Source organism: Silurus meridionalis, chromosome 15 (genome assembly GCF_014805685.1).
Source record: "Silurus meridionalis isolate SWU-2019-XX chromosome 15, ASM1480568v1, whole genome shotgun sequence".
Classification (NCBI taxonomy): Eukaryota; Metazoa; Chordata; class Actinopteri; order Siluriformes; family Siluridae; genus Silurus; species Silurus meridionalis.
This window is the reverse complement of record NC_060898.1, coordinates 15,426,776-15,454,042: the sequence shown is the minus strand read 5'-3', so window position 1 is coordinate 15,454,042 and position 27,267 is coordinate 15,426,776. Positions and strand designations below refer to the sequence as shown.

The 27,267-nt window shown below is 40.2% G+C and overlaps 1 protein-coding gene across 1 annotated transcript in view; it reads left to right on the top strand.

Annotated features, from left to right (window-relative positions):
• Positions 1–27,267, top strand: part of zbtb16a (zinc finger and BTB domain containing 16a) — a 101,623-nt gene that overhangs the window by 50,570 nt on the left and 23,786 nt on the right. Inside the window, exon 4 of the mRNA XM_046867795.1 lies at positions 13,459–13,545. Coding sequence (XP_046723751.1) covers positions 13,459–13,545 — 87 coding nt within the window. The remainder of the gene's footprint in view (positions 1–13,458; positions 13,546–27,267) is intronic.

The following is a 27,267-nucleotide window of genomic DNA, read 5'->3' as shown; positions in this document are numbered from 1 at the left end:
TGATTTTTATCAGTGACAACAGGCAAGTGGCTTAGCCTCCCTCGTTTTTGCATCAGAAACCTTGTGAAAGTAAAGCGGTATGATATTAGCCATGCAGCATCTATTGTGGTGTACCGTTTCAGTCATCCCTGATCACCCGCCTCCCTCCTCCTCCTTCTCCAACTCTCAGCTCAGCTGGGGCTTGCTGTCTCTGTGTTTGTTTTATTGTAGACTTGGCAGGGCGCCAGTGTGGGCCGTCTGCCACTGCCGAGGGTACAGTATGTACAGTGAACCCTGTGCCAGTTTTTTTTTCCCTGGCAGTGTTTTGCCTTTTTTTCCTTAATCGTTGTCCAACAGCAATGGCTGTGGTGTTAAGTCAGAGAAATGCATGTGCATAAAGGGAGGACTATGGTGGGTGATGTTTCCCACAGCAGGCAGGAAGTCTTGGGAGGGGAGCAAGTCACTCTGAGGGTTTAATAATGGAATGGCATGTGCTAATGTTTTCTCCTGAGTTTAAGGTCAACATGGTCCAGGAGCTTCAGAGTTGGTGCTGAGAGCATGCAGCAACGAAAAAAAATAGTGACTCAGCCATTTGGAGTGTTGCTGGGCTATTAGTGTTATATGAGCTCCCCTTGTGACTTCAAAGAGCTCAGTGGAAGACTTGGGTCACATCAGCCTGGCCAAAAGATATATTTAGGATCCCACCTCTTTTTTCTTTTCTTTTCTTTTCTTTCCTGGAGACAAGAGGCAAGACTTGACGGAAGGATTACAGCCATGGAACTCATTTGGTATCCGAGGTATTTAGTTTTTCCCTTCTTAAACTTAAAAGCCTTTATTCTGACCTGTTCATTGCCACAGTCTTCCTTCTGCCCTTCCTAAACAACCCTCCAGACAAACAACCCGAGGGACGCAACAAGCGCCTGACACCAACAAAAAAGCAAAATTGTCCTGTTGCCTCATCACACAGGATGGGATAGATTGAACCGTCTGGACCCAGTTGTAGACACACGTGCAGACACCCTCTCGTGGGGCCGTGTGAACTTTTTCATTAGCAGGCCAGAGTGTCTGGCCCAACCTGATTAAATCTGTGTGCGATTCTCTTGAGGGGCCCAGCTGGTGGACATCACTTGACTTCATTAGCTCGGAAGGCTGATTTTGAGCCTTAGACAGCAGGGCCCATTCACACCATCATCCACCTTACCTAGTTTAGACATGCAGCAGCAGTACCCTTGGGGGGGGGTTGGGGCGTGCTGCAGTGAATTCACCTTTACTTTTTCAATTTTTGCCAAGTTTTTTTCCAAGATTGAATGATTAAACTACATCTGTCATGGCTATAGACTGCTGGCTAGGCATTATCGATCACATGATTGTCCCTGGCCTAAAGTGGGTAAGGCCAACATCAAAGGTATTTCGTTTCAGCCTTCAGTTGATAAACCCTATTATCCAGAGTCTGGGATTCAGTAAGAGTTAGAGAGCTATAGCCAGAGCTGACATTGGGAGTTCCAGGGAACCAATCATTAGTTTAGAACCTACCAGAAAGTAATAGCTTGGTGGTTAATATGTTGGAAGGATGTGATTTTAAATCCCAGCATCACCAATTTCTCAGTGCTGGGCCCCTGAGCAAGGCCCTTAAACCTCTTGTTTAAATGAAATAATTGTAAGTTAAAGTCCCTAAATGTAATTGTAACCTTAACTAGTTCAACTATTTCCCAGGAACTGCCCGAGATTGACTTGATCACAACTGTTTAGTAGGATATTGAGAGAGACCATCTTCCCAACCCCATTTCATTCTGGCATGTTGTCTTAAACTATAGAACAATTAATTGCTTGTGGTTCTACTGAGATTCAAATTCACAATCTCCTGATAAAAACCTTTAAGAAGTAGTTTTGCACTAGATCTCTCTGTTGTTGTAAAGAAGGTTGGGGTTCAAATCTCTTGATTGCCATAGAGCCCTTGTGGAACTTTAGTGCCATTATCAGTGTCATGCAAAACATTTGGCACTCCTTGTTTCATCTTATATGCTTCATGCTAGCAGAGCAGTATTATGCCCCTGAAATAATATTAGCTCACTATGCACCTGACTGACACCTGCTGCTCGGGTTAGAAAAAGGAAGGCAGGGGAAGTTATACATGCCAAGAGCTTGAGGACTTTAAAAAATGTGTGGCATGTGTGGAGTGCCGAGAACAAGCGAAACAGAGAAAAGAGAATTTTCCTCAGTTTCCATGTCCCTGCCTCGCTATTCTTCCTGTCTTCTTGCACACACTCTTTTTCTCTCTTTCTCTCTCGCTGTCAGATCCAGTGAGCGCCGTGCTCCCACAGTCTGGCCGCTTGCCAGATCTTCCCTCAGCGTGATGACATCATCGACTGCCGGCAGGTCTGGATGTTCTGCCAGCATTCCAGAGCGTTTATGATCGCTCGCAGATGTGTGGCCAGGAACATACTGTACCCAAACCAGAAATTAATGAAACTTGACTGCTTTCCAAACCACATATTCCAAAATAGAGAGCTGCGCAAGTGGGGTGGGGCGAAAGGACTGGAAGAAAGGCCTCTAAATAAAGCTGGGTTTAAAAAAAAAAAAAAAAAAGGAAAATGCCCCAGCACTCTGTGCTCTCATGTAAATTCTTTAGAGCAGCTGATAAAGCCCCCACTCGCGCTTGCTCTTTCTCTCTTTCACTCTCTCTTTCACTCTTGCTCACCTCCCTTCCCTTACTGTTTTTTTTTTCCAAGCATTAGTGGGGGATGACGGGCAGCATGGATAAATGGCCTGAGCTTCTGTTTGGCCGCATGCCCTAGCTTCTCTCTGGTGGTTTAAACCCATAATACTTTCCCCTGACCTGTTGATGTACATTAAACCCCCATTTACAACAACGCCTGAATTATCCGTGGCATAAATCTCCTCCGTTATTAGGTCCAGGAGAGGAGAGATGATTAGGTGTCCGAGTAATGGTGCTGTAATTGGGCAGCGAATTTGGCCCTCATCGGAAAGCTTAAAAGAATGTATTCCCATGGACGCAGAATCACGTAGCCGGGTTCCCTGTTCCAACGCCGGGCTCTAACCCGTTGTACACTAGCTGTCTATTGCCAGTGATGCCTTTGATGTTTGCCATCATTGAGCACATCACTCACGCTGTCTACCGTGTATTGCTCGATGCTCTTATCTGCCTTTAATGAACCCTCCAGACTATCCTCCCTGAGCAGAATCTAAAGCAAGCCCTTTTCTAACCCTTCAACACTCTTCTACAAACATCTGTTTCTGTTTTTTTTATTATTATTAAAGAAATAAATAAATCTCATAATGCCTTTCAGAACCTAATAACAGCCTTCAATAGCTCTTCATTAATCAAACACCTTCTCCGGCGTGTCATTTTGCAAGCACGTTTTATTCTTAACACTTTTTCTCAGCATGATAGAACAGATTTCTGCGAAAAATGCAAGGCTATCAGATTGGATCTTTTCACTTTGGCCTAAATTCCTGAACCGAACTGCCATTTGAGCCAAGGATGACACACCAGTAACGTGTCTAAGCACAGATCTGATTCCTTGTGATTCGGTGAAGTAGAACCGTGAATATAATCCAGCCTACATTTTAAAATTTAGAGTGTGCTTTAAATGTTATACATTTCATTTGGAATCATTATTTGAAATCATTCATTTGTTTCCAAAGATTTTCACAAAATAACAAAAATGTTGGGGTTTTTTTTGTTTGTTTTTGTTTTTATAGCTCTACAGATCTTCACATTTCCATCATTGTATTGTTATCCTATCTGATCAAAACCATGGCATATACTGTAGGACCAGCCGTAATACCCTGTAAAAGATCCCGATCTTATTCCTTTGTTGTCGGGTATTGCAGCTTTAAATCCCTTTTGGTTGCTAAGTAGCAAGTGCCCCGGTGGGCTGATTTGGTATTCAGCTCAATGCCGGGTCTTATTTTTGTATGCGAGACAAAGTGTTTTGATGGAGGGTGATTGCAGCAGCGTCTGGAGGCTGTTTGGGAGTTTTATGGTCTGTACAGTACACCGTGTGCCTTCTAAAACAGAACACAGGCAATTGAATTTTGAATTTGCTTCATCATTTTTCTCCTCTGAGCAGCCTCTGTCAAAAAAAAAAAAAAAAAAAAAAAGAGGGCTTGCTGGAAGGGCACGGATTAATTTGTTCTGCTGGAAAATGAGAGCGAGACAGCAGAACACACACACACACGTGCACTCGCCACTCGCAGGCTGAGAAATAAAGCAAAAGGCACACAGACGCGACTTGAAGGGAGATGGCATTTGTTCCGTCTGTGGCACTCCTTGCTGAAGGATCGAAACAATGCCCTTGTTCTCTGAATGGTTATATAATGAAAGGTTCAAATTAAGTTGGATGTACAAAAGGTGTTCAACCATTTTTTTTTTTTGTTTTTTTTTTATATATTATAAAAAGGTCCTTGACATCAGGGCACTAGCAGAGGGGCTTAAGTCTATCCAGTGTCTGACCTTTTTTCTTTTATGAGGGTGACAAACAGTGGAAACGACCATGAAAGTGACTTCAAACCATATCTTGGTTTAGCCTTTACTGCACAAGAACATGTTCGATAGCTTTGACTGACCAGATAGGAGCAAAACCAAGATTCTGTAACTGATTCACAGAGACTGTTGGTGATTAATCCAAGTGTCCAGAGAGGGAAGCTCAGTGTGGTTTTTTTTTTTTCTTCTTTTTTTTTTTAAACAGTTTTGTGAGGCTTTAAGCAACATTAATTAACACAATGTGGTGCAGATTCATGGTGTTCCTTCCTTTGGCTGGCTCTCTGGAAAAAATGATGATTTGTTTGTTTATTGGGCTGCACTTGTATCCAAAGATCGAGGCTTTGATGGCAGCTGTAAGCCAGTGGTTGAGCTGTACTCGTATGGTGTGTTGATGCAGGCATGAGAGGGGGATTTGGAGAGGATGGGGTGGTGTGAGAGGAGGCTAAATTTAAATTGTAATTGGCCGACTTCCACAAGCTTGCGGGCATTTTAATGAGTCATAATAACTTCATTTAAAACCAGCTGAGCAGAAAATAGATTGGAGAGGAGCTTGTGGCCAGTATGGATTTGTTTTTTTTTTTTTGGTTTTGTTTTTCTTTATTTTTTTTATTTTTTCAAGGCCACACTTCTTTTATCCGCAAGGCCAGTCTTTTCTGGCAGGTGTGATGAGTCACTGAGTCGGCAGCCACAATGAATGGATTTATCATATGGCGTGTCCATGTACAGTAAATGCTTCTGCTTTTTTTATTTATTTATTATTTTTTTTTTCCCTTCATTTGACATACTTATAAAACAAAAATTTTATGTATAAATGTGTTGATTTTTAGGAAATTAGATGACACATGACTATTTTCAGGCTGTCCACCAAACAGGAAGTGGTAATAACTAAATGAATCCTTATTAATACAAATAATGCAGGTCATTTGGCCATTTCTGTTTAGGACAGTCCTTTTTTTCAAACATTCTAACTTTCATCCACCCAAAAAGCCCTTCTAACTATGTATAAAGTGTCTTTGGAAGAAGTGTAAAACAAGCCTAGGTCGAATCAAACTGGAAAGGTAATGTTTTTTTTTATTGTTATTGTTAATAAAACACCTGCTCTGGCAAGAGTAATCTATTAGATAATTTTTTCTGCATGTATGCCATTATAAATAATAAGATCCTTCAAACTTTAAAGCAAAAATGGCCATTTCATCCATTGTTCACAAGCCAAAAGCATGTCGAAGCACAAATCTGATCAGCTCAAAATATTACATTAATTTTTAATGAGTGCATTAATATAAACCTGCAATTTGATGCACAGCCAGAATTTCTCTGAGCTGATGTTATAGAAAAATCTCAAAAGAATTAACACCTTTTGACCAGAGATAAGCGCTTCTAAATACAGATGTGCAGAAGGACAAGCATTGGGGAAAAAAGCACTTAAAGAGAGCCTGATTTTATTGATTTATTTTTTTCTAAATGTCTCTTTTGCTTTCAGAAACATTAATTTACCAGTCAACTTTGCCATCCAAATCTTTTGTCTTAAAAAGATGGCATTTTAATGTAATGGACCATGTCTGGTCCTGGTTTTGACACTGGCGACAAAGGCACTATAACAGAAATTGTAGTCTGGGGTTTAATATCTTGGGTGAATTTTCTTGGCTCGTCAGTGGAAAAATAGCTAATGGTGTGCATGTAATGGCATAACTGCATCTCCAACATTACTTAGATTATTAGATTACGATTAACAGGGTCATCCATCGCTGACACTTAAATAAGTAGAGGAATGCGCTGGCAGCTTCTGCTCCTGTCCAATTCCCACACAGCGCACACACACACACACACGCACACACACACACTACTGCTGAAGTCCTTCAGCGCCTCCATCTACCACAGCCTTACCTGCCCTTTATCTGGGAGGAGACTCTGAAGACGGAGTGTGTGCTGTAGCTTGATAAATGCCTCCATCCTGCTTATCCCATTTAACCCCATCTGTTTCTGTCTGCCTCTGCCTCCACAGGGGCTACCTTATTTCAGAGCTGGATTTACACATGTACGGCATGCTCCCAGGTTCACTTCCTCGTCCTCAGCGCCGGCGTTAGAGTGGCACTGGTTTTAATTAAGGATTTCATGACTAATGGCATTCTCCCTTCTTTCCCACTCCGCATGCATTTGACTTGATAAGCGGAACTCTTAGACACCCAGGAAATCTGTGTGCTCCGCATGTTGGTAAATTTTTCCTGGTTCGCACAGCCACGTGTGTATGCACGGTGGGCAAAATTGGAGGAAACATGATTTACTTCCCATGAAATGGCAATAAAAGTAAATACTCTCCGAGGCACACTTTTATTGCGTTATGTAAGTTGGGACGATGGCTTTGGGAAACTTTTAGATCAATTTCTTAGCGCAGATTAAAAAGCTATGAATCCCATTTATGGCAGAGCTCCCTCGTGAAATGCTCTTTGAAACTTTTATATTTCGAATGAGGAGAGAACGAAGCGCGGAGCAAATATCTGCCGACAGCGCTTTCATGTGGCAAAAAAAAGCAGGAGTATAGAGAGAAAAAAAAAAGATAAAAGCAGTCCCAAAGCCATCTGGAAGTAGCCAGGACACACAAGGGTTGCTTTTATGCTTCCCATTCCACTGGGAAGTGCAGCATGAATAGCAGCCGTGCATATTGTGTTATTACTGTTGCAAACACATACATGGACCTGAATACCAATTTGGGGTTCTCGGTTTTATTCCCTCCGAAAATACCTTGGATTGGACTTTAAAGCACACTGATGTGGGTAATTAATGTTTAATAGACAGCAACTGAGCAAGCAATGCTTTTCTGTACACTCATTACAGGTCCAGGTAAACAAAAGAATCCACCATATTGCATAAACACAATGTAGACTGCATGACTGAATAATCAGGAGATATTGATTAGTGTTGTATTAACAGCATGGCTCGGACAGTGTTTTTTTGGCTGACGGTAAATCACAGGTTTCTGTTCATTCCTTGGTTCTGATTTCTGGAATTCTCTGTAATTTAATCATGAGCAAATTCCACCCACCAGGCAGAACATGGCATGGCCCATTTTGCCAATTTGTTTACCAGGGGCTTTTTGGAGTTTATTAACACTTATGTAAGGAGTCTTCAGTGTCAATGCTTTGTAACAGTCAGTGCTTTCTTCTGCATATAATTTATGCTTATGTGACTTGATAGCAAGCAGAGTTTCTTTGTTTCTTTCGAAAAATAAAAATGATATTGGTAAGGGAGATGGTGTTTATAGCTGATATTTGCAAATGAAAGGAACTAACATTCCAGACTATTACATATAATCATAATAAGCTGATTAAGATGTGCTATTTATACAATTTTATTTATCATTGGCAAGTTTCTGTGGTTTCATTTAAATACATTTTTTTTCTGGAGGAATGTTTTGCAGAAATAATCAACTTCGGGGTGGCATTAACTCATCCTGAGCTTGTTTTCCTATAACAGCACATCGTCAAAGGGTAATTTGTTAAAGCAGAGCATATTCAGACAAATAGTATAGCATGGAATTTGAAAGCTGGCCCGGGACCATCCAGGTGTATGGGACACTTGTTTACCTTTTGGAGCATAACATTATGGCTGGTTGTCTCCGAAGATTCTGAAGGACAGCTCTGGGAGGAAGCACTGGAATGTGTGTCAGGACATTGTAAAAACAGTTTAGTGAGAAAGTCGAAGTGGTGGGGGGACGTGAAATCATACTGTCCACATTTGGGATGGAAGGATTTTTTTCTTTTTCTTTTTCCGCTTGCTTAAGACACTCTTCTCTTTCTATTTACTAGAAAGGGATGTATTTTCCATTTTAACCTGCAGGTGATTAAGGTTTTTTGGACATACCTAATGGAGACATGATGAAAAAAAAAACCTGGAATCAAACGATAAACAACTATGTAAATCACTGCACCTGAGAGCAGTTAAACAGCTCTGCATGTTTTCGACAGTTCCTGTTGTTTCCACTTTTTTGAATTTCCCATTAACCAAGTTCTGTTATTCGCTGTGGTTGTTGAGTTGGCTCATTAGTTTGGCTTGGATACATGCAGATTTTTCAGCATTATATCGGAGGTTTTTCGTTGGAGGATTGCTTTTTGTAGTTTAGGGAACTGTTTGTGTCAAATGTGGAAGCCAGAAACTGTTATAATAATGGTTTCCATTGTGTTTCCTATGTCCTAGTTACTATCCCATAGGGTATTGTATTGTCCAATGACTCCACCCCCCCAAGCTTCTGACCTGGTCTTTAATAAAACTAAAGACTGTCTTTGACAATGTGTGAGTTGAAAGCAGGAAATAATGGGCCCTAAACACTAAATCTTTACAGGTTATTGACCTGTGGAGAAAGCACATGTACAGCAGGCTCTGCTGCCTGACTCCCTGATCGTCTGGATCATGTGCTGCTCACTTAGTGGCTTGTGCACAGTACTCGCTAGGTATTTCTTACAACAATCTCAGGCCTACTACATCCATTTTATAATTGCAGGAGCATATATTTGCTGTAATCTCATAGACACTGTTGCTTCCTGGTCTATGTCCATTACTGGTTGGTATGGTCCCATTCAGTCATATTTAGTCATGCTACTGAGAGGCGACAAACGAGTAAAGAGCTTGACCAGGCCTCCTGCTGCTCTGTCTTTAGCCATAAAGGCATTTACTGCACTGTAAAGGCACCTCAATTGCTGTATCCAGTGGGTTGCTGAAGTTTCAGTGGTCGTTTGGAGAAGGGTTCACCGTGTGGTCATCCTCTCAGGTTCTGCCGGGATAAATAAAAGAGAGCTTGTGGGAAGGACTCTACTTACAGCCAACCTCACGGCTATCGATCAGGCACCAGAGCCCAATTCTTGCTCCATTTTTGCCATGAAGGTATCAATTACCGAGACCTAAGGCAGCTTCATAGCATGTCCTGATGTAACTGATTGCCTAGGAATTGTTTGCAAAAGAAATGTGGCCAAATTAATACTTTCAAAAGGGCTAGTTGAAGGCCTGATTTGAAGCCTATACAATCTACTACTTTTTGCTTCAATAACTATTCTTCATATAACTAGCTATAGTACCATTAGGATTGATCATGATTGTTGAGATAAAATGGAGTTCAACCATGCCGAGTTGTTGGTAGAGAGGTCCAGAAGTCTGTCCGCTATATGCAGCCACTTTACAACAGTCTGGTCCTACTGAAAGGTCCTTGTCTTTGCAAGCACAGTGTATAGTATGCAAGTATAGTCCTCTGTCATAATTTAAAGAACTAGTGACCGATGTTCGAGGGGGTTGAAAAGGAAGCAGAAAGCACATGGGCTCTTTGACCTTTTGTAGCTCGAGGGCACACAGTGCAGGCAGGCACACTAGCAGGATTGTTCTTACACTGTTTACTTTGTCCCCACATATAGAGATCAGACTATGAGACATCAGAAGGGCCTGACAGCACAGAAATTCAGAGGTCTGCCTTGCCTTGTCTCAGCCTGTGCCTGAACTGAAATACCCTCCATACCTCAGGACCCAAGAGCTAAAACAACTGTCTTGTACAGAGAAAAGCTTTTAGAGCCTGCCCCAACCTTACATCCTTTCTGTCTTTATTTGTCTCTGTCTTTAATCTGAGCAGGCAAAATGGATTGAGATTTAGCATCCCATATAACACGAGCGAACCGGTGTGCCAATACTCATTTTAAGAATGTAAACTCTAAACTCATTTTGGATGTGTAAGTGTATTTGCTCTGTCAATATTTGTCTGCTTTTGGTTTGCGCCTAAACATTTGCTTTTTGGACGGTTGTTGACAGTAGCTCAAATATTTTCAATGGTTTAATGTCTTCAAATATTTTGTTTTTATGTGAATGGGTCTTTTGCCATTATTATTTGTTACTGTCACAGTTGTGTTAGTCATTTCTAGCAATTATAGTTGTGTGCATGTATTTGGTATATTTGCACATGTTTGTTTATAAGGTAAATCTGGCAGCCTCCCAGCATTTTCGTTTTGGTTAATATAAAAAAAAAAAAAAAGGGGGTCTGTCTGCAGTACACATCTACTTGAGCAAGGGAACATGCAGTTCCTGGCTGTCCTTTCCAATTGGCAGCCTCCGTACTGCTGTGTGACTGATAAGAGGGTAGTGTAAATAAAACTGTACAGCACAGAGCGTTACAGCTGAAGGAAAGAGTCAGAGCATGCCGTCTGCACGCATTGTTCTGACGGAGATCCTTTTTTTTTTTTTTTATGGATCTTTTTTGCTACCAAGAGTACTGTCTTATATAACCTATTTGTGTAGGCTCACCGAGCAGCAAGGGTGTGTTTTTGTTTGTGCCGTTGTTTGGTCTTGTTCTCATCTGAAACACACAGAGCAAGCCGATTAGGGTGCCTGATGAGGATTGCTTGATGGTCTGTTCATTATAGCCTGTTTTTTTTTTTTTTTTTTTTTTGGTGACAGGATTCGGCTTATTTTGCTCAGCACAGAGTGATCTGACTCTAGATGTGTTTAATATTTCTGTCCTCACCACTGAATGCTTTCTGCATGTTACACACTCGTACACTCACTCACGAGGCCTCTCTTCGGCAGCATGGGCAATCGGCACGAGTGTCCTCTTTAGAGGCAGTAAATCCCTCTTCTTCCAGTTGTGCAATATTTCAGAGGGGAAGTGAAAAGGGAACAGGCTAGTGTGGCACGTGGCACCTCTCCTTTGCTTCTTGGGAACCTCGGTTGTGTAAGGGCCCATTATGTCAGGTTCGGCCCTGCTGTGGCAACTCCAAGGAGGTGCGGAGGAGGAAGTGGAAGTTGTTAGAAAACAGCTCTTTTATAGCCATGGCTTTTTCTGTGCTAGAGAGCCAGTTATTTCTAGCCTTGGCCCTCTGCTCGCTTTCTGCACCACAGCCCTGAAAAAGCAGCGAGGGTGGGGTGATAAAGGGGTTTAGGAGCTAGAAGATACTGTGCCAAACCTAAGTGAGGTGTTTTTCTTACACTTTCCCCCCCTCCACCACTAGTTAAGAGGAAAGCACTTATTGATCAAAGGGAAAGAGTAGAATTTATCACTTTAATTTTGTCCCTTTTTTTTCTGCAGCAAAATAGCATACTCCTGCTGGGTTGTTGCATGGTGTATGAACCTGTTCCAGATAATGATCCACCGTTGCTTCCGTCACTGGTGGGATTTAAAGGTTGTAACTCTTGTCGTTACTTAGTTTGATTTAACGTGTACACTAAGTTGCCATTGTACCTGACCTATCCAGATGTGGGGTTGCTCTGCCCTTAATGGTGATCCCTTGCCTCAACTTATGGCTTGTATGTATTTTCTTCCAAGCTTCCAAGTGTTTAGATGGTCAGAAAAGCATTTTCCAGCTGGCTTTGTTCAGGAAAAGTCAATCTCTAAAACAGTTATGCATATTCTGCCCATCTCTGCAGCATTTGGGCTTTAAGAGGGCTGAAGAGGTTTTCCTAGCAAATCTAATAAAAAGTAAAGTTGTTGTTACCACCAAAAAGTGTATTATTTTGCTAGTGTTTTATTCCTCTTGTATTATAGCAATTTGCCAACTGCTGCCAATTGTATGGGCTTTATTTATTTATTTTTTATAATTATCATTTCATCTGTGTAGTTGCATGTTGTCAATCTTGCCTTTTTGTTATAGAATAACATACGTAATAGATGTCATTCCCAACGGTCAATAAAAATGCAGTCAAAATACACACACTGTCCACATTGTCACCCATGTCAGAAAATGTTAAGTTAAATCAGTCGTCCTCTGATTACACAATGATCGTACTGGAGACTCACGCCTAAAAGACACTTCACCATATCAAAAATTTCACATTTTTCAATTCATATATGTATATTGCCATTTATGTTTCTGCGCAGTGCTATAAAGCAACAAGTAGAAATAAAACGTTAAAAAATTGCATCTGTTCGCTAATGGAAGCCTATAAATTTCTAAAGCTTCAGAATCCATCAAGTGGGAATATGTATTTTTGTGTGTATGGTTTGGGTTCAGCTGCTGTTCTCAACCCAGAATTTTTTTTACTTGTAGTTTTAATGGACTGTTTTTGTAGCTTTTCTGTGTTTGTAAAATGATTCTTTCCACAAAAACTACATCTTCCTTGATGCTACTTTATTATTAGACATACAGCAAAGGCTTTTACCTATTACTGCATGTTGTTTGCTGCATTTGCCCCTGCCCCTTTTGTATGATAGACAACCTGAAAAAGCCAGGAAACTCCCACAGAAAAATTCCAGGCTTTCAGAATTTAATTTTGATCTTTCTTTTTTGTTGTTGTTAGTTTTTTTTCTTCCAAAGCCTAGAATAAACTAGGCTCTGGCTGAGCACTTCTTACTTTACCCTCCCAGTTGATTTAAGCATTTGTTTTCTTATGAATTGCAAATGTAATAACATGCCGGTTGCAAGTTTTTTACATGCCGTTGAATGTGTTATTGCACTATTTATTCGCTTAATAAAAACTGAAAGGTGTTTCTTCCTGTCTCACGCGAGGGTACAGTATGTTTTGTAACTTCATAATGGTTGTGAAACAGCTTTTGGCTTCATCTCACTTCCACTGTGTTATATTGACTACAGCTTCCTGTTTTGGTTGCTGTGGTAATGTAATCATCAGATAGGGTACTGGAAAAGTAGCAGGCCGTATTAATAATATTAATATTGCTAATAATAATCATTATCAAGTTTCTCACTTTGTTACACCTGAAATAGAGAGCAAATGAAAGAATGTAGCAAATAGGAGAGCTCTGACCCCTAATAACCCCCACTGATCAAACACACAAGAGCCAGCAGCCTGACGGAGTTCCTGTGTTGGATCCCGATTGCGACACTTTTGCACGTCCACATTTTATGACCATGACTAATAGAGAGAACTTGTGTCAAGGGTTGCCATGTTATGCATTATTGCACCATGCCTAAAATACTAATGATTTTTAAATACTGTCAACTTTGCTTTTTTTTGTGTGTGTGTGTGTGTGTGTGTGTGTGTGTGTGTAGCTGGAGAGAAGGCCATCGTGTGTGACCAGTGTGGAGCTCAGTTCCAGAAAGAAGAAGATCTGGAAGCACACAGACAGATTCATACAGGTCAGAAATTGTCCCCTACACCGTTTCACAAGCATTTATCTATGTTTGAAGTGCCACCACACCAGTGCTTATAGATATGGGTGTTTCCCTCTTCAGCCTTGTACTGGACACTGAACACTAACAGAAACCAAGTAATAATATTTGGTCTGAATTTAGTTATTTGGCAGTTTTTATAATCATTATCATGATTAACACATTACATTATAATTACATTTTTTGGGGTTCAGGTAACCAAGCTAGTTTGGGTTAGAACGATACTAGCTAACTCTGTGTGTTTATTAGGGTAGTATCTTGTTATCTAGGTTTTACCAATGCCAGGATATTTAGCTCTGTTTATTTTATCCATTATTCACTCTTGAAACAGGTTAAGTCTTACTTACATTCTCAATGCTACATTGTAGTGTAGTGTTAGTTTTAGGTTAATGGGCTTTCTAGTAGTTCCTAACCATTGTAAGCGTGTTTACATGAGAAAGCATTGAGCAATGTAATACAGGCAGAAAAGAGTATTTATAAACAGATACAATTCTCAAGTCATGGTCATCTGTGTAAGTGAGATGAGCCTGGACTCTTCTCTGGCATGCCAGTTGTTAGACAAGCACGTCCTGAAAAAAAAAAAAGGTTGGGGTGTTTATCATTTGTTTGCTGGCTCCCCCTTGTTGTTTATTGGTTTGAAGAGGAGAGTTATAGGGGACAAGAACAGAATAGCCTTAAACGAGTTTAGCTGGGCTGGGCTTCTTTATTAGACTTCCCACAATAACATTGTTATATGAAGGAAACCTCCCGGAAGATGCCAGTATGCGGTGTGTCACTAACCTCTCGCTACCCCCACCGCCCCAGTCTGCTTGGACGGCTTGGCATCAGTACAGAATATCTGCTGACGTGATGCCATCTCAGGAATGATGACCTCCGCTAGGCCACTGGGTGAGGGTAGAGTGAGTCAGAGGGTAGAAGGTGGAGGGATTTATTGATGTGTTGATGCATGTGCTTCTAGTATATTGGGATCCTGCCATGGGCCGACCCTTTACCCTACCAACAGACTCTGCTATCTGCCCGTTGGAGAACATTCCAGCACCCAGACGTGCATACATACACGTACATAGTCTAACACACCAAAGTAATTATAGATAGCCTAATAACCCAACAATAATAGGAATGATAGTGTAATCAGAATAAAAAAGTGCTTGTATAAACCCCAAGTCAAAATAGATTAATATAAATGAAATGTATGCCTGATTGAAAAATTAATGACAGCATTATTTAAACAGCATTATAATTTTGTCACTAATTTGTTTTCGTGTCAGAATCTGCATGTGTTTTACTGCATATATTTGCATGATTTATGGTGCTCTGCTTGTGCAACACAATGATCGCGTAAGAATGTGTATGGGCAATAGAATGAGCATCAAAATAATGTGACCTCAATGTATACTATATGATCCAAAATTTATCTTGTGACTCCTGACTCCCCCCATATGTGGTTTTTCCACTAATACCAAATAATACTATAATGCTATAGGCACGCAATATTTTGTAGGATGTCTTTGGATATGATAGCATTCAGTTTTCCTAAGAGAACCAAACCTGTTCCAGCATGACAATACCCCTTTGCACAAAGCAAGCTCCTTCCAGATATGGTTTACATGGGCTGGAGTGGCCTACTATAGATCCTTAACCTCAGCCCTATTGAACACTTTTGGGAGGAATTGAAGCGATGACGGCACCCCAGGCTTCCTCAATGTCTATCAGTGCCTGACTTTACTAACACCCTTGTGTCTGAGTGAGCATAAATCTCTACAACTGCACTCCACTATCTAGTAGAACATCTTTCTAGAGGAAAGGAGGTTATTATATCAAAAGGGGACTAAATGTGGAGCGGACGGTTAAGAAAACATCAATCTTATGGTCAGCTGTCCATTGTGTATACTTAAATCAGCATTTAGAATTCATTGTTACAAATAATGTGTCCATTCTATGTTATTTTGAACCTTGCTCCTGAATATCAAGCAACTTTGAAATGCTGTGCAACTCTATTAAATGGAAAATGACGAGAAGTTTGTGACCACAACAATCGCACTAGGATGAGATTTTGCTTAAATGGAAAAAAAAAAAACCACAAGCAGCACTATTAAAAACCTGAATATGTGGACACATGCTCCACACATGCACGAAAATCTGTATTGGATTCCAAATAATATAAAACTCTGTTCTGTTTAGTATACAAATAAGCAGTTCATTCCGAATCTGCAGGCAGAATTGGCAAAACTTGTTGCATGTAAAAAATATAAATGTGTTAATGTTGATATAAAATTCCTATGGAATCTTAATCTATAATTATTTTCAGTTTTGTGGGGCCACAAACTGCAGCAATGATTCAGTTGTTGTTTGTATTGTACACTACGATATCTATAGATATATCGTTCCTTTAGTGGGAAGTGGAAAAGGCTAATCATAGGTAAAACTCATGGCAAGTCATTCGAAATGATCATCTCGTGTGCCTCCATTACATTTATTATAGAAATTATGAATTTAAGCTTTAACTTTGCATGGGAACTCTATGCAAATTCAGCAGGTCTGTGCATGTACTGTAACTTCATTTTATTTAAATGGTTTCAAATTTTAACATCTTTCTTCAAGCTTCTTTTATTGCCTTACCAGATCCCAGGAAGGGCCCGGCTTGTCTTTACATACCGAGCCTCCAGAGGGCTTTGACTAGTATGGCCGTTGTACAGAGGGGTTAAACAGGGCTAACGATTAGAGAGGCATAACAGCGGAAAGCCTGGCTAAATTTAGAACTGGAGTCTGGAGCAAAAAGAAAAAAAGAAAAAATTACGAGTGGTGAGTTTTGTCCTTCTGCCAGATAGCTGAGCAGCAGTGAGGCACTCTTCTGTGGCTACCAGGCTTATATTTTGAATGTGCTATAACGCATGGCAAGTTTGATACAACCGCTCCCCCCCACACACACACGCCCCCAGTCTCTCAAGATGTTTCCCCATATGTTTGTGCACCCTTGAAGTGTGTTATTAGTTTAGTGATGGTGTAAATCCTATGACACGAAGAGCAATTTTTTGTTCTCTTTGCCAATACCTTCCTTTCTCTGCCATGCATAATTGTGCATGTAAACAGGGGATTGGTGTGATTGTGACACACACACACCCCACCCCTGTAGACACAAACACACACATGCACACACATGCTCACTAGTGGATATGTAACCCGCTGTTGCGCTCACTTTATAAATAGTTAATGACTGCCAGCTTAGAGGTACTGTTTATGAGGGCAAAAGTTTTCATACCGTTGTAAACATACAGGGTTCAGTTTTCAACTTGGCAGCTATTCTAGCTAAAGGCCATAGATGTGAAGAGAGCAACGGTCATTTCCTGTAATGTTATCAGAGCCACTGCTGCTGAAAGGGATTGGCTCCTATGACTGGTTTATTGGAAAAGCCTTCATGATCCTTCAAGTCGTTCATGGAAAAGTTGACATGTTTGGCACTAGTTTAATGGCTGCCCAACAAAGTCAATAGCTAATAGCTTATTTTCAGAAATAATTACTTTCCCACTGACTTTGAAATCAGCACCATCTGCTCTCGGATCATGCTCTGTGAATATTCTATTACATCGCCAACGTGTTAAGTAAGAAAACGCTGAACGAAAGCCGTACTTTGATGGTTAGCATGTTAGAACAAACACCTCGCAGCAGTGTATTTTGCCAGCTTTCTGATGCCATGGGCATCACCAGATGTTGAATGGACACCATTGTAGTTCTCAGCATGTGGTGTTGACATCAGAGAATTCAGCTGTTGTCATACTACAGAGTAAAAGAAAGGAGCCGACCTTCATAGGGCAGTCCTGATGATGTGATTTAATTCTTTAAATCTTTATTGGATTTTAAATTGTTCATCACAAATGTGGTCAATGAGCCAACACATTTTGCTGCTTTGGTTTTCACCTTTAGCTGGTCAAAGAAAGAAAAAGTTATCCAACTGTAACCTCACAAGGAGTTATATTTTGTAAAATTAACCTACTTCAATAAATTGAATCATAGTATGGCTGTTGTGCCTTTTATTAAAGATTTATGGCCTTACATGTTTTTAAGTTATTGAGGTTTGGATTGAAGCCATTTAATTGAAGTGGGCAGTTATATAATCTAATAACATTAAAAAAAACCTAAAAAAAATTTTTAAGAGCTTTTGGGATGATCTTTGTGTTGATTTTCACTCAATTTGTGAGAGAAAATGGTTATGCATAGATCAGTTGCTTTTTTTGTTTTGTTTTGTTTTTTCATGAAGAGCAAGAACTCTGCAATGTTGCTAACAAACAATGGAAGTCTCACTTTATCTTGGCACACTTATTTGGGGTAAAGTGAGGCTTGTTCAAATTAGGTTTTGCTGTGAACTACACCTTTAACTTACAATTTCTGTTCAATCCTATTCCAGTAACCAGTGCAAAAGGTGCCTATGCAAGAATCTAATCTCATTTCAGAAACCAAATACCATTAAAAATGGCACAACTGATCAAACTAAACATAATCTGGCCAGCAACTGCACCGGTTGTTTGCGGCTACCGTTCTTTGGCTAGGTGTCGCTTGCTCTGACGTCTGTGTACTCTGGGCCTTTAAGACAGTGCCTAGTTAAGGCACCAAAATAGTTAGTAGTGTTTGGTGCCAGGACTTTGAGAGAAAAACATCATGTGCTGTTGTTGATGCACAGCTCCAGCGCTGCTTCGAAGTTGACCTACTTTGAAGGGCAGAGCTCAATATGAAGTTACTTCTCTTATCTCTTGGGTTCAGAATACAAAAAAATTATTTGTTTTGTGACTGTTGATAAAGGCTTTATTGTTGTACAGCTATGCACTTTCAGTTAGTTGTATTGATCTAATTTTTAGTTGGGTCGAAACTGTTCTAACTGTTTTAGCATTGAGATATGATATGTAGCAGAGAGCTCAGTTTAGCACACTCAAGTGTTGAGAGGTTCATATGATATGGGAGGAAAGTTCTAGGCTTCCTGTGGCAGGCGAACAGCGTGGGTGGCTATGAATAGTTTTTGGAACCTCTGTGAACAATGCTGGTGTGACCCTGAGCAGGTGGAACAGACCAGGAAACCCCTCGGTGTTTGCTAACTGGGGCCTTTTTGGTGAATCTGTGCTCCTTCAGAACCTCGATTAATCAGTTAGGTTTTTAGCTCCCTGTTTAAACTTGGGCTACAAGAACTGTTTGCTGGGCCTCTTGAACAGCGACAGTTTCAAGAGAGAATCCTCTGTGTTGTTTCCAGAAAAGCTGCGTAAACGGGGAGAGCAGCTGACTGCATGTAAATCCAGTAATAATAGCAGCGTCCCCTCCCCCTCTCGATTTCTCCCTCATCCTTTTTAAGCCTTGTGTTACAGGGAAAATATGCAAACCATTTTGGATAGGGAACAGTGGATTTGCTCGGTGGGAACACGGCGTGACTCCAACGAACCGGGCCACAGAGTAAACACTTTCTTTCTCAAGCCAGAAATAGTTTTGACAGAGCGAGAGAAAAGCAAGAGGACAACACGCCTGTGTTGTGGTGAAAAGAGAAAAAGCAGTGCCTCCTCCCCCTTTTTTTGTTTTTTTTGTTTCTTTCACACCCACTACCTCACCCCCCTCCACCCTGTCTGAAAATATTCTCTAATCATGTCCCCAGCACCCCAAATGACCCCCATCCTCTCAGTCTCCCTGAGGCTGTCACTCATAAATAAAGTCTGTGCCACTGGTAAACAGAGGTCATGTCATACATGTCCATTATCTCAATCACACCAGAGCAAACAGGGCGTCTGTTAAGCATTTAGTTAATTGTGACGTTATTAACTTGTCAGAGCATTAAAGTTGCACAACACAATGTGGGTGCTTGTGCAAGAGTTGATCTTTGCAAGTTGGTACGAAGACAAACCTGGGCATTGAAGAGCACATGGGGAAAAAATAAATCTTTGTTTGGAAAGCATTTATAAGCTGCATTCCAATCTTGATGCAACTGCCTTAATGTCCGCATCTACAGAAGGCACCTGCTTACTGGGGAAAGAAAATTTGACCAAAAAATAAACCGCGGCAAGAATTGCATTCTGGATGCGCTTCACGGTCATCGTGGTCTTCCCTGAATTTCAGAACCAACAATGGAAAACGTTTTTTAAAGCAACTTGGTCTGGCAGGTTTATCGAAACCTCTGTAGTACTATGGTTTAGCGAACAGAATTATGTATTTTACATACAACAGTAAGGATATCTGAAATGCTACATTCTAAGTAAGTTTGGCGTCAGCCTTTATATGAGTGGGACACAATGCTGCTTAACTGGTATATTTTGTATAGGAATAACTCGTCGCTGATCAAGATCCCAGAGCAAAAGCAGCGCCAAAACTAGTGTCCATGTGCTGGTCAGCTGCCGATGATTAAATGACTTATTAGCCATGCCAGACTCTATCCCCATATCTCATTTTACATTCATTACCGTGCAAGCTGTCCCCCCACTCCAGCGGAGGGCCCATCTGTCTGAGTCCGTCGCACTCTTCACATATGGCTGTATGCTTACAGTCAGAATCCACTCTTCTCGTTGCTCTCTGAAGTGGAGTTGTAATTATGCCACTCGGTGTCATCCTTTATGGGAGTCAGTAAGCTAAATGTCTTCAGCAAATGCTTTACATGAGTCGGACTATTTCATTTCAAGTGTTCAAGTGGATAACAGGTGGCACAGTCCAGGCTTTCAGACCCAAATTCCTCGCCTCTGCATTAGTTTTTTGACCCAGTGCTCTTGAGAGCTTTATAAGCATCAATATTCACAAATATTTTGAGATGAAATGATGAGATGTGAAAGGTCTGTTTGAATGGTGCAACTTCAATTTGAGTAGCTTGAATAATACGTAAGTGCTTTGAAGTGGTGAGTGTCTGCTTCCTTACGTCCATGAAGGCTTTCTTTTTTGTATTTCTACGTCCCAAAAAATAAGGAGCAGCACAAGTGCTTGGCTGCTGTATCAGTGACCAAATTAAATCAAGTGCAGACCAGACTTGCCTCTCTCTCTCTCGCTCTCTCTCTCTTTTTTTTTTTTTCTCCGAACTAATTTTTTCCCCAGATAGGATCTAAATGAGTTTTCCAGTGGCTTAGATGCTCAGCTGGCTGATAGATACCATGTGCAGACGTGCAGCCAACACCCAGAAGTAATCATCTGCTGGCAAGAATGTTTAGCCATTAGGCAACGTATAAATTCCCACAATGAGTCTCTCCTTTATTGACTGACTCTTGCATTCTGGATGCAGCCTGGGTGTGTGTTCAGCTTGGGAATGTGAAAAGAAGCCTCCCCAGACCCACCACCGACATGCTGCTTGTGATTTCTCTGGCCCCGCTTAGCGAGCACCATAGTGGCATCAAATCTTTTGTAGCATCTCTGCATGATGGCCAATATTGTCTCTGGGCAATGATTTGACAGCAAACAGTGATCTCTAAATCCAAGGGTTAGAAGAGAATCCTTATATGAGAGGTCTTTTGAGGAGCAGTGCGAGGGACAGCAGCACATGTCCAAGGGAGAAGGAAAGTTTTGTGCAGAGATTATGGACTCCTGTCGGTCCACCGATTCACATGGCGCAAAATAGAAGCCAGCAGGAATCTCCCGATCTGCTCAGCATCTTAGCCAGACAAGTGTCACATTGCCCTGCTGCAATCAGCCTCAATCCCATGTAGAACAAGCATTAACACCCCTCAACACCTCAACATGTTGCAACAGAAATCTTAGTAGCCATATTTAATTGGTTAGCATGCCAAAGGTAAGATATAGAGGCACTGAAAATTATTACAGGAAATGCTTAAAAAAAAAAAAAAGAATAAAAAAAGCATGCACACACCGAGGTGCTTTTGTGATAGTTTCCCACCTTGAAGTATCTCTGTAATGGATTAACCCCCGTGCCATGAGTGCCTGAATAGAAAAGGATTCACTGGAGGCACAACAGCGAAGCTCCACAATGGACCCAGCTCCTTTTGTTCCCAGGCATTTCAAGTAAATCTCCCCCTGTAATTAGATTTGAGCTGTTTGCAGACATCTCAGAAGTGATCGGTATAATACATCGAAAAACGCAGACCCCTTTAATTTACAGTGCAAATACCTTTCCATTAGCGATGGGGATTTTCGCTTTGTTCGTTTCTCAAAAGTAGAGTGTTAAAAAGGGGGGGGGGGGGTGTTTGTAGGGGAAACCATACTCTTATGTTACTTAATTGTGAACGGCAAGATTAGTGTGAACACTTCCAACCTTTCACCTCAAACAAAGAAACGATCAGGTCCGGTTGCTTAGTGACATGGTTTTCATGTTGGCCAATTTGGGCAAGGAGGTGGCGCTCGTTACCTGAGGGTGGAAGGCTTCATAATCATGCCATTGGTGTTAATTAGTACGATGCCAGGTCAAAAGAAAGGAAAAGAAATTAGGAGCAAACTTTCTTCATCAATTCAGCTTTCTCTGTATGTCTCTCTGATGGCTTCAGTTAAGTTTTGAACTCAGGATTGAACCATTGCACCATGCAGGCTTGCTCTTATCAGTTAATAGCAGGTTTCTTAAGACTGGGATTGTTTTGTTAGATGGCACCTGGTCACTCACAAGTCACACAAAGCTGAAGAAATGAAAAGTTAGATAAGTTATCACTTAAATTGTCCATCTATTGATTGCTGAGCCGTCATAAACGTGGAGCATTGGGGTGGCTGATTGCTTTCTACATGATTAGCATGAATATATAGTTTTAATTGGTAACTATTTACTGAATATTAAAGTTTTTCTATATATATATATCTTAACTACTAGTTCTTCTATATTGCAGCATTGTAACCACCTATGTTTTAATAAATACTTTATGTAACATTTGGTAAATTTCTTTCATGTTAGAGCCTAAACTGTTTTGAAAGTTATGGTTGCAAAAGCTAAATTGTTTATGTAGGAATATGCTATATGCAACTAACATTTGAGAATAATACCCTATTAATTAATCATCAATAAATAAATAACTAATACTTATTAATCATTAATTTAGATATTTTAATTTCAGCTAAATATTGTATATAACTTTTACTACCATTTCTAACAATATGTGTATGTATTTGCTAGTGCACCTTTTTCAACATTATTTACTTAAATATTCAATAGGCAGAAGTACTTAATTCCCACATAAATAATTATTACTAGCAACTTAAGAAAATAAATTGCCACCCCCCCCCTTTAAAAACCATATGGTTGTTCCTATGACTTTAGTGAATGACATCCAAAATGAAAATGTTTTTAAGTCTCTTTGCTCCTGAAGACAGGGAGGAATGCTGGATTGAAAGGAGAGTTTAAAGGTGTCTGTTTACAGTCCAGCTTTGGGGGCAAGCCGTGCGGCCCACCGCTGACCGCCAACTCTGGAATGTGATTGATTATGTGGGATTTGTGCCATTGAGAACCTTTCAGCGGCTCCAGGGGTCATAGGGTCATCTCATCCTCGAATCGGCTTCCTTTTGTACAGTGAGCGCCAGGAGAAGAACTGCACAAACCCTCTTCCCCCTCCCACCTCTTCTTCTTCTTCTTCTTCTTCTTCTTCACCATGGGAAAATGGGGGAAGGGAATGTCAATTAAACAACTTTTCTCCCTTTCTCTCTCTCTCTCTCTTTCTCTCTCCCCTTTAAAGAGCATGTGGGTCTTAAATTTACAGAGTTTCCCTTTTAAAGTGGATTGACATAAAATGTATTGAACGAAGCGGGCAAGTGAAGCGAAAGTTATAAGGCTGTAAATTCTTAACTGTTTTGCTTCATAAAGTGCACAATGATGCTATTGCATATTAGCATGTGTTTGCTTTATTTCGTAGTTATTAAGAAAATGTTAAACGGATATTAGTTTAGTTCTGCTATACATCAAGGGTTTTCATGCTTTTTACAGTCAGTTTTACAGTTACAGTTTTAAACCCTTAATAAAAAGCAGACTCCCCTCGGCACGAACTTATTTTGCAAACTCTTTTAGCAGGTATATTGATATTCTGGCTATATATTGATTCATGGTGGGTTGGATAATGGAATTCATGCATAACGTTGCATAATAATTTTATAAAAGAAAAATTTTGTTTGTCCGTGGGTGTCCCCGGATTCCACTTAAAGACGCTTACTGTGCATGTGGAAATGGAAATAAGCGACGTGACATAATTCAGTGTTTATATCTGGAACTGTGTAGTTACCTCATTTATTCGCTGTGGTGTATACTGTTAAAGCGTTCAGCTTTGGCCAAAATCTAGGACACAATGTCTACTACCCCCACCCTGTCTCTGAAAGAGAAAAGATGGAATAGGTTTGGCAATTTGCTGAACTTTGACAAGTGGGGCAAAGCTACCATTAGCCTGCACTGGAAGCCCTTTGATGTGTGGTCAGTCAGGCTTCTGGATGACGCTGTAATTCAGAAAATGTGCAAGTCCTTGGCCCTCAGGGTCCTGTCTTTGTGGTCATCGGACCTGGATTATCCTTTAACCTTTAAGAGAGTTTCTGGGCAGGGGTGAAAGGCCAGTGGTCTTTAAAAAAAAAAAAAAAAAAAAAAAAAACACCAAGAAAGCCCTTTCTCTCTTCCCAGGAATGCAGTATCTACTTACTCAGCAACCTCAGTGCTTTAATCCAATTCAGTCCAAGTATCCATCTGAAGCCAGTTAAGACACACTGGCGCGAAGCCGGCCTGAATTTTGCCACCCATCTTGCTCTGACGATGTGTTGTCTGCTGCACATTCCTCAAGTGAGTGAGAAACATGGAGCTCATCAGTTCCTTCCAGAGGAATGAGCTCCAAAATGATGGTTGACTTGCTAGCATGCGTCTTAACTGCCTCCATTTACTGTGTGTACTGTGTACTGTTTGTACTGCGTGTGTGAAATCAGTGGATGCGTGTTTTTTTTTTTTTTTTTACAGCCCTCTCCGCTTTAGTTATTGCACGCTGCATCCTGAATGTGCCTGCTGTTCATAATTTATGATGTACATTAGTGAGAGAGCGGATTCTCAGAGCTTTGCCCCGTCTTAGTAAGTCAAGCGCCAGGAAAGATATTGAGTCTTTTGATTTCCTGCTGCAAATAAAAAAGCGTGAATATTTCTCCTTGGATATCTCGGTTCACATTTTCTCCCCCATGTTAAAATCTGTTTGGATTTGAATTCCAAATGTCTAAATGTTAAATCTGACTCTAATAGATGTCTAAATGGCTTTAACTAATTTAGTTTCCTGCCACATTTGTATTTAGTGTCCATGCAGTAAGAGGTCATTTGAGGTCTTTCTTGCTCTCTTCTAACTTCTAACTGATGCGGTCAAAGCTGTTGAGGTCAGACAAGCTTATGTAGCTCCCCCTGCTGGTAGACAACGGCAGTGCAATTGTCCTTTCTTTCAGTGTCCTCTTTTTTTTTTTTTTTTTTAGATTTTCCTTAAAGCTACATGCTTGATGTGTTAAAAGTATATTTCATGTAATGACAGCGATGATGAAATTCTGCTCAGTTTCTAGCAAGAGCTAGTGGAATGGTTAAACAAGTTCCAAGCACAGAATACTTTTAAGCTTTAGGATGAAATTGAATGAAATCTTTTCCTGTGATGTGAATTCAGTGGCATTGTGACGCATACACAGACAATATGTACAAATATGAACATAGATGAATATGAATCAGTGTTTTAATAATGTTCTGTAGTCTGTGCGGCTAACAGAGCAAATGTAATTAAACATGATGACAGAAGCCTTGACATATATTGACAAAGAGTGTGAGTTGAATGTGTTGCGAGGTCCCATTGATTCAATTCGTCTGCAGCTTCTAATGCACATCGGTGTTTATCTGATTCCTACACGATGCCACATCAAGAACTTTGATCTTCCTTGAAAATTTGAAATACATTTAGCAGTAATTTGTAAAGCCAGGAAGGCCAAGGAGGAGAATTAAGGAATGTAACAGTAGGGATAATTAAAAAATAAATCATGTGTATCCTGAGTGCGGAGTGGAAATGAGTGAAACCAGAACATCTTTTCTAAAAGAATGAAGAGTAAAAACAGTCATATCTACTCAAATAACTTTTTACCATTTCCGACCAACAATCCGTTAATAATGAGGGCAATGTAAAATCTTTTTTAATTTTTTTTATTTATATCTCAAACAACAAATATTACACAATCTTTTTAATTCTTTGCTGCTATACACCAGAAAAGGAGGGGAATAGAAAGGGGGAAAAAATGTACATTTCAAGTAGGGGTGATTGATGAATGAAAGAAAAAAAAAAGTTTGTAATTTTTTGTATTAATTAATTAAATGATATGTATCTGTTTAAAAATATCTTAGGTTTAAGGTATATTTCTCAGTAAAAAAAAAAAAAATATCATTTTGAAATCACACTTGAAATGAGATCAAAATGGGACATTGTTTGCTTTTGTGATTGTATTGAGTATATTTATATTTTAGTCATTTAGACGTCTGTAAAAAACGGATTTCAAATAAAAAATAAAAAAGTGATTGTTTGTAAAACATTTGGTCAGACTAATGGATTTGGTTTGGCCTAAAGTGGAAGATTGGCTGTTCAGTGAGTTAAAACCTGTGCGTGTGTGAGGTGTGGTTAAAAAAAAAAAAAAAGTGTACAGTCATTTGGAAATGTGTTTGAGCTCCTGGGACCCTTTGCCCTTTTAAAAGCTCATTACCATTGAGACAGTAAATTACCAGGTGTTATCACACAGGAGAAATGACAAACCAATGGGCGAATCTCCTCCACTATCAAACAGAAATTAATTAGATTCCAACTCAATGAAAGCACTAGCCATCACAACACATTTGCAGTTTTCAGACTAAATGCTTTCCCTATGTTTGGAAACTGATAGTTTTGTCTTCTTTTTTTTCCTATTCTTTTTCAAGTGGTACGCTCTTGAATCCTCATCTTGTCGTATCTTTAAGTGTCTCTACTCGAATGCCTTTTCCTGGCAAATACAGGCTTTTTCTTCATGTTTTTATTGTTTGATTCCACCAAGGATTTTCTTTGCGTTGTTTTTATTTTTTTTTTTCTTCTTTTCTTTTTTTTTTCTTCTTTTTTCCCCGCCGGTAAGAACGTCTGTCGTGCCGTGTGCCCGCAAAGCTAAATCAATTGGCTTTCTAATGGGATTAAAAAGGGTTGAAGTGATGGAGGCAGACCGCTATATTAGTTGCTTCAAAAGCATTCTCCCTAGGCCCCTCTTCCCAGAGCTCTGATGCAGCTTGATCGACACTCAGCTGATCTATAAATAAAGTCTTTTTCTTTCCTCACAAAGGCTTTGCGGTTGACGGTTTGTCTTCAAGGTCAGTGGCAGGCCGCCCTGAATAAACACATTTCGGAGATCATGTGGAAAATGACCCGAGCCTAATTGAGATGGTCGCTCACCGTCAACTATTTGGGGGAAAAATATGGGGCTCCCGCTCCGATTCCTTGTTTTTCTTTTTTTTTTTTCTTTTGCCCTGGCTTGCTTGAAGCTACTAGATAAACTAATATTTAGGATATGTTTGGTTTGGCGTTACAGTGGACAGTGTGGTTAATCTGCTTAGATGTATTTGTGTACAGTAAATGCTAAAATGATTGATGGTACAGTAGCCACTGTGAACACACAAGGAATATTTATAAAGTGTTTGTACTACAAATGCTTAAATGCTGATACCCAGTGTGCTACATATGACCCTGTTTTGCACAAGAAATGTCCTTGTTTATAACAGCGAGTTGTTTAGACAAACTGCGTCTGTCATTTGCC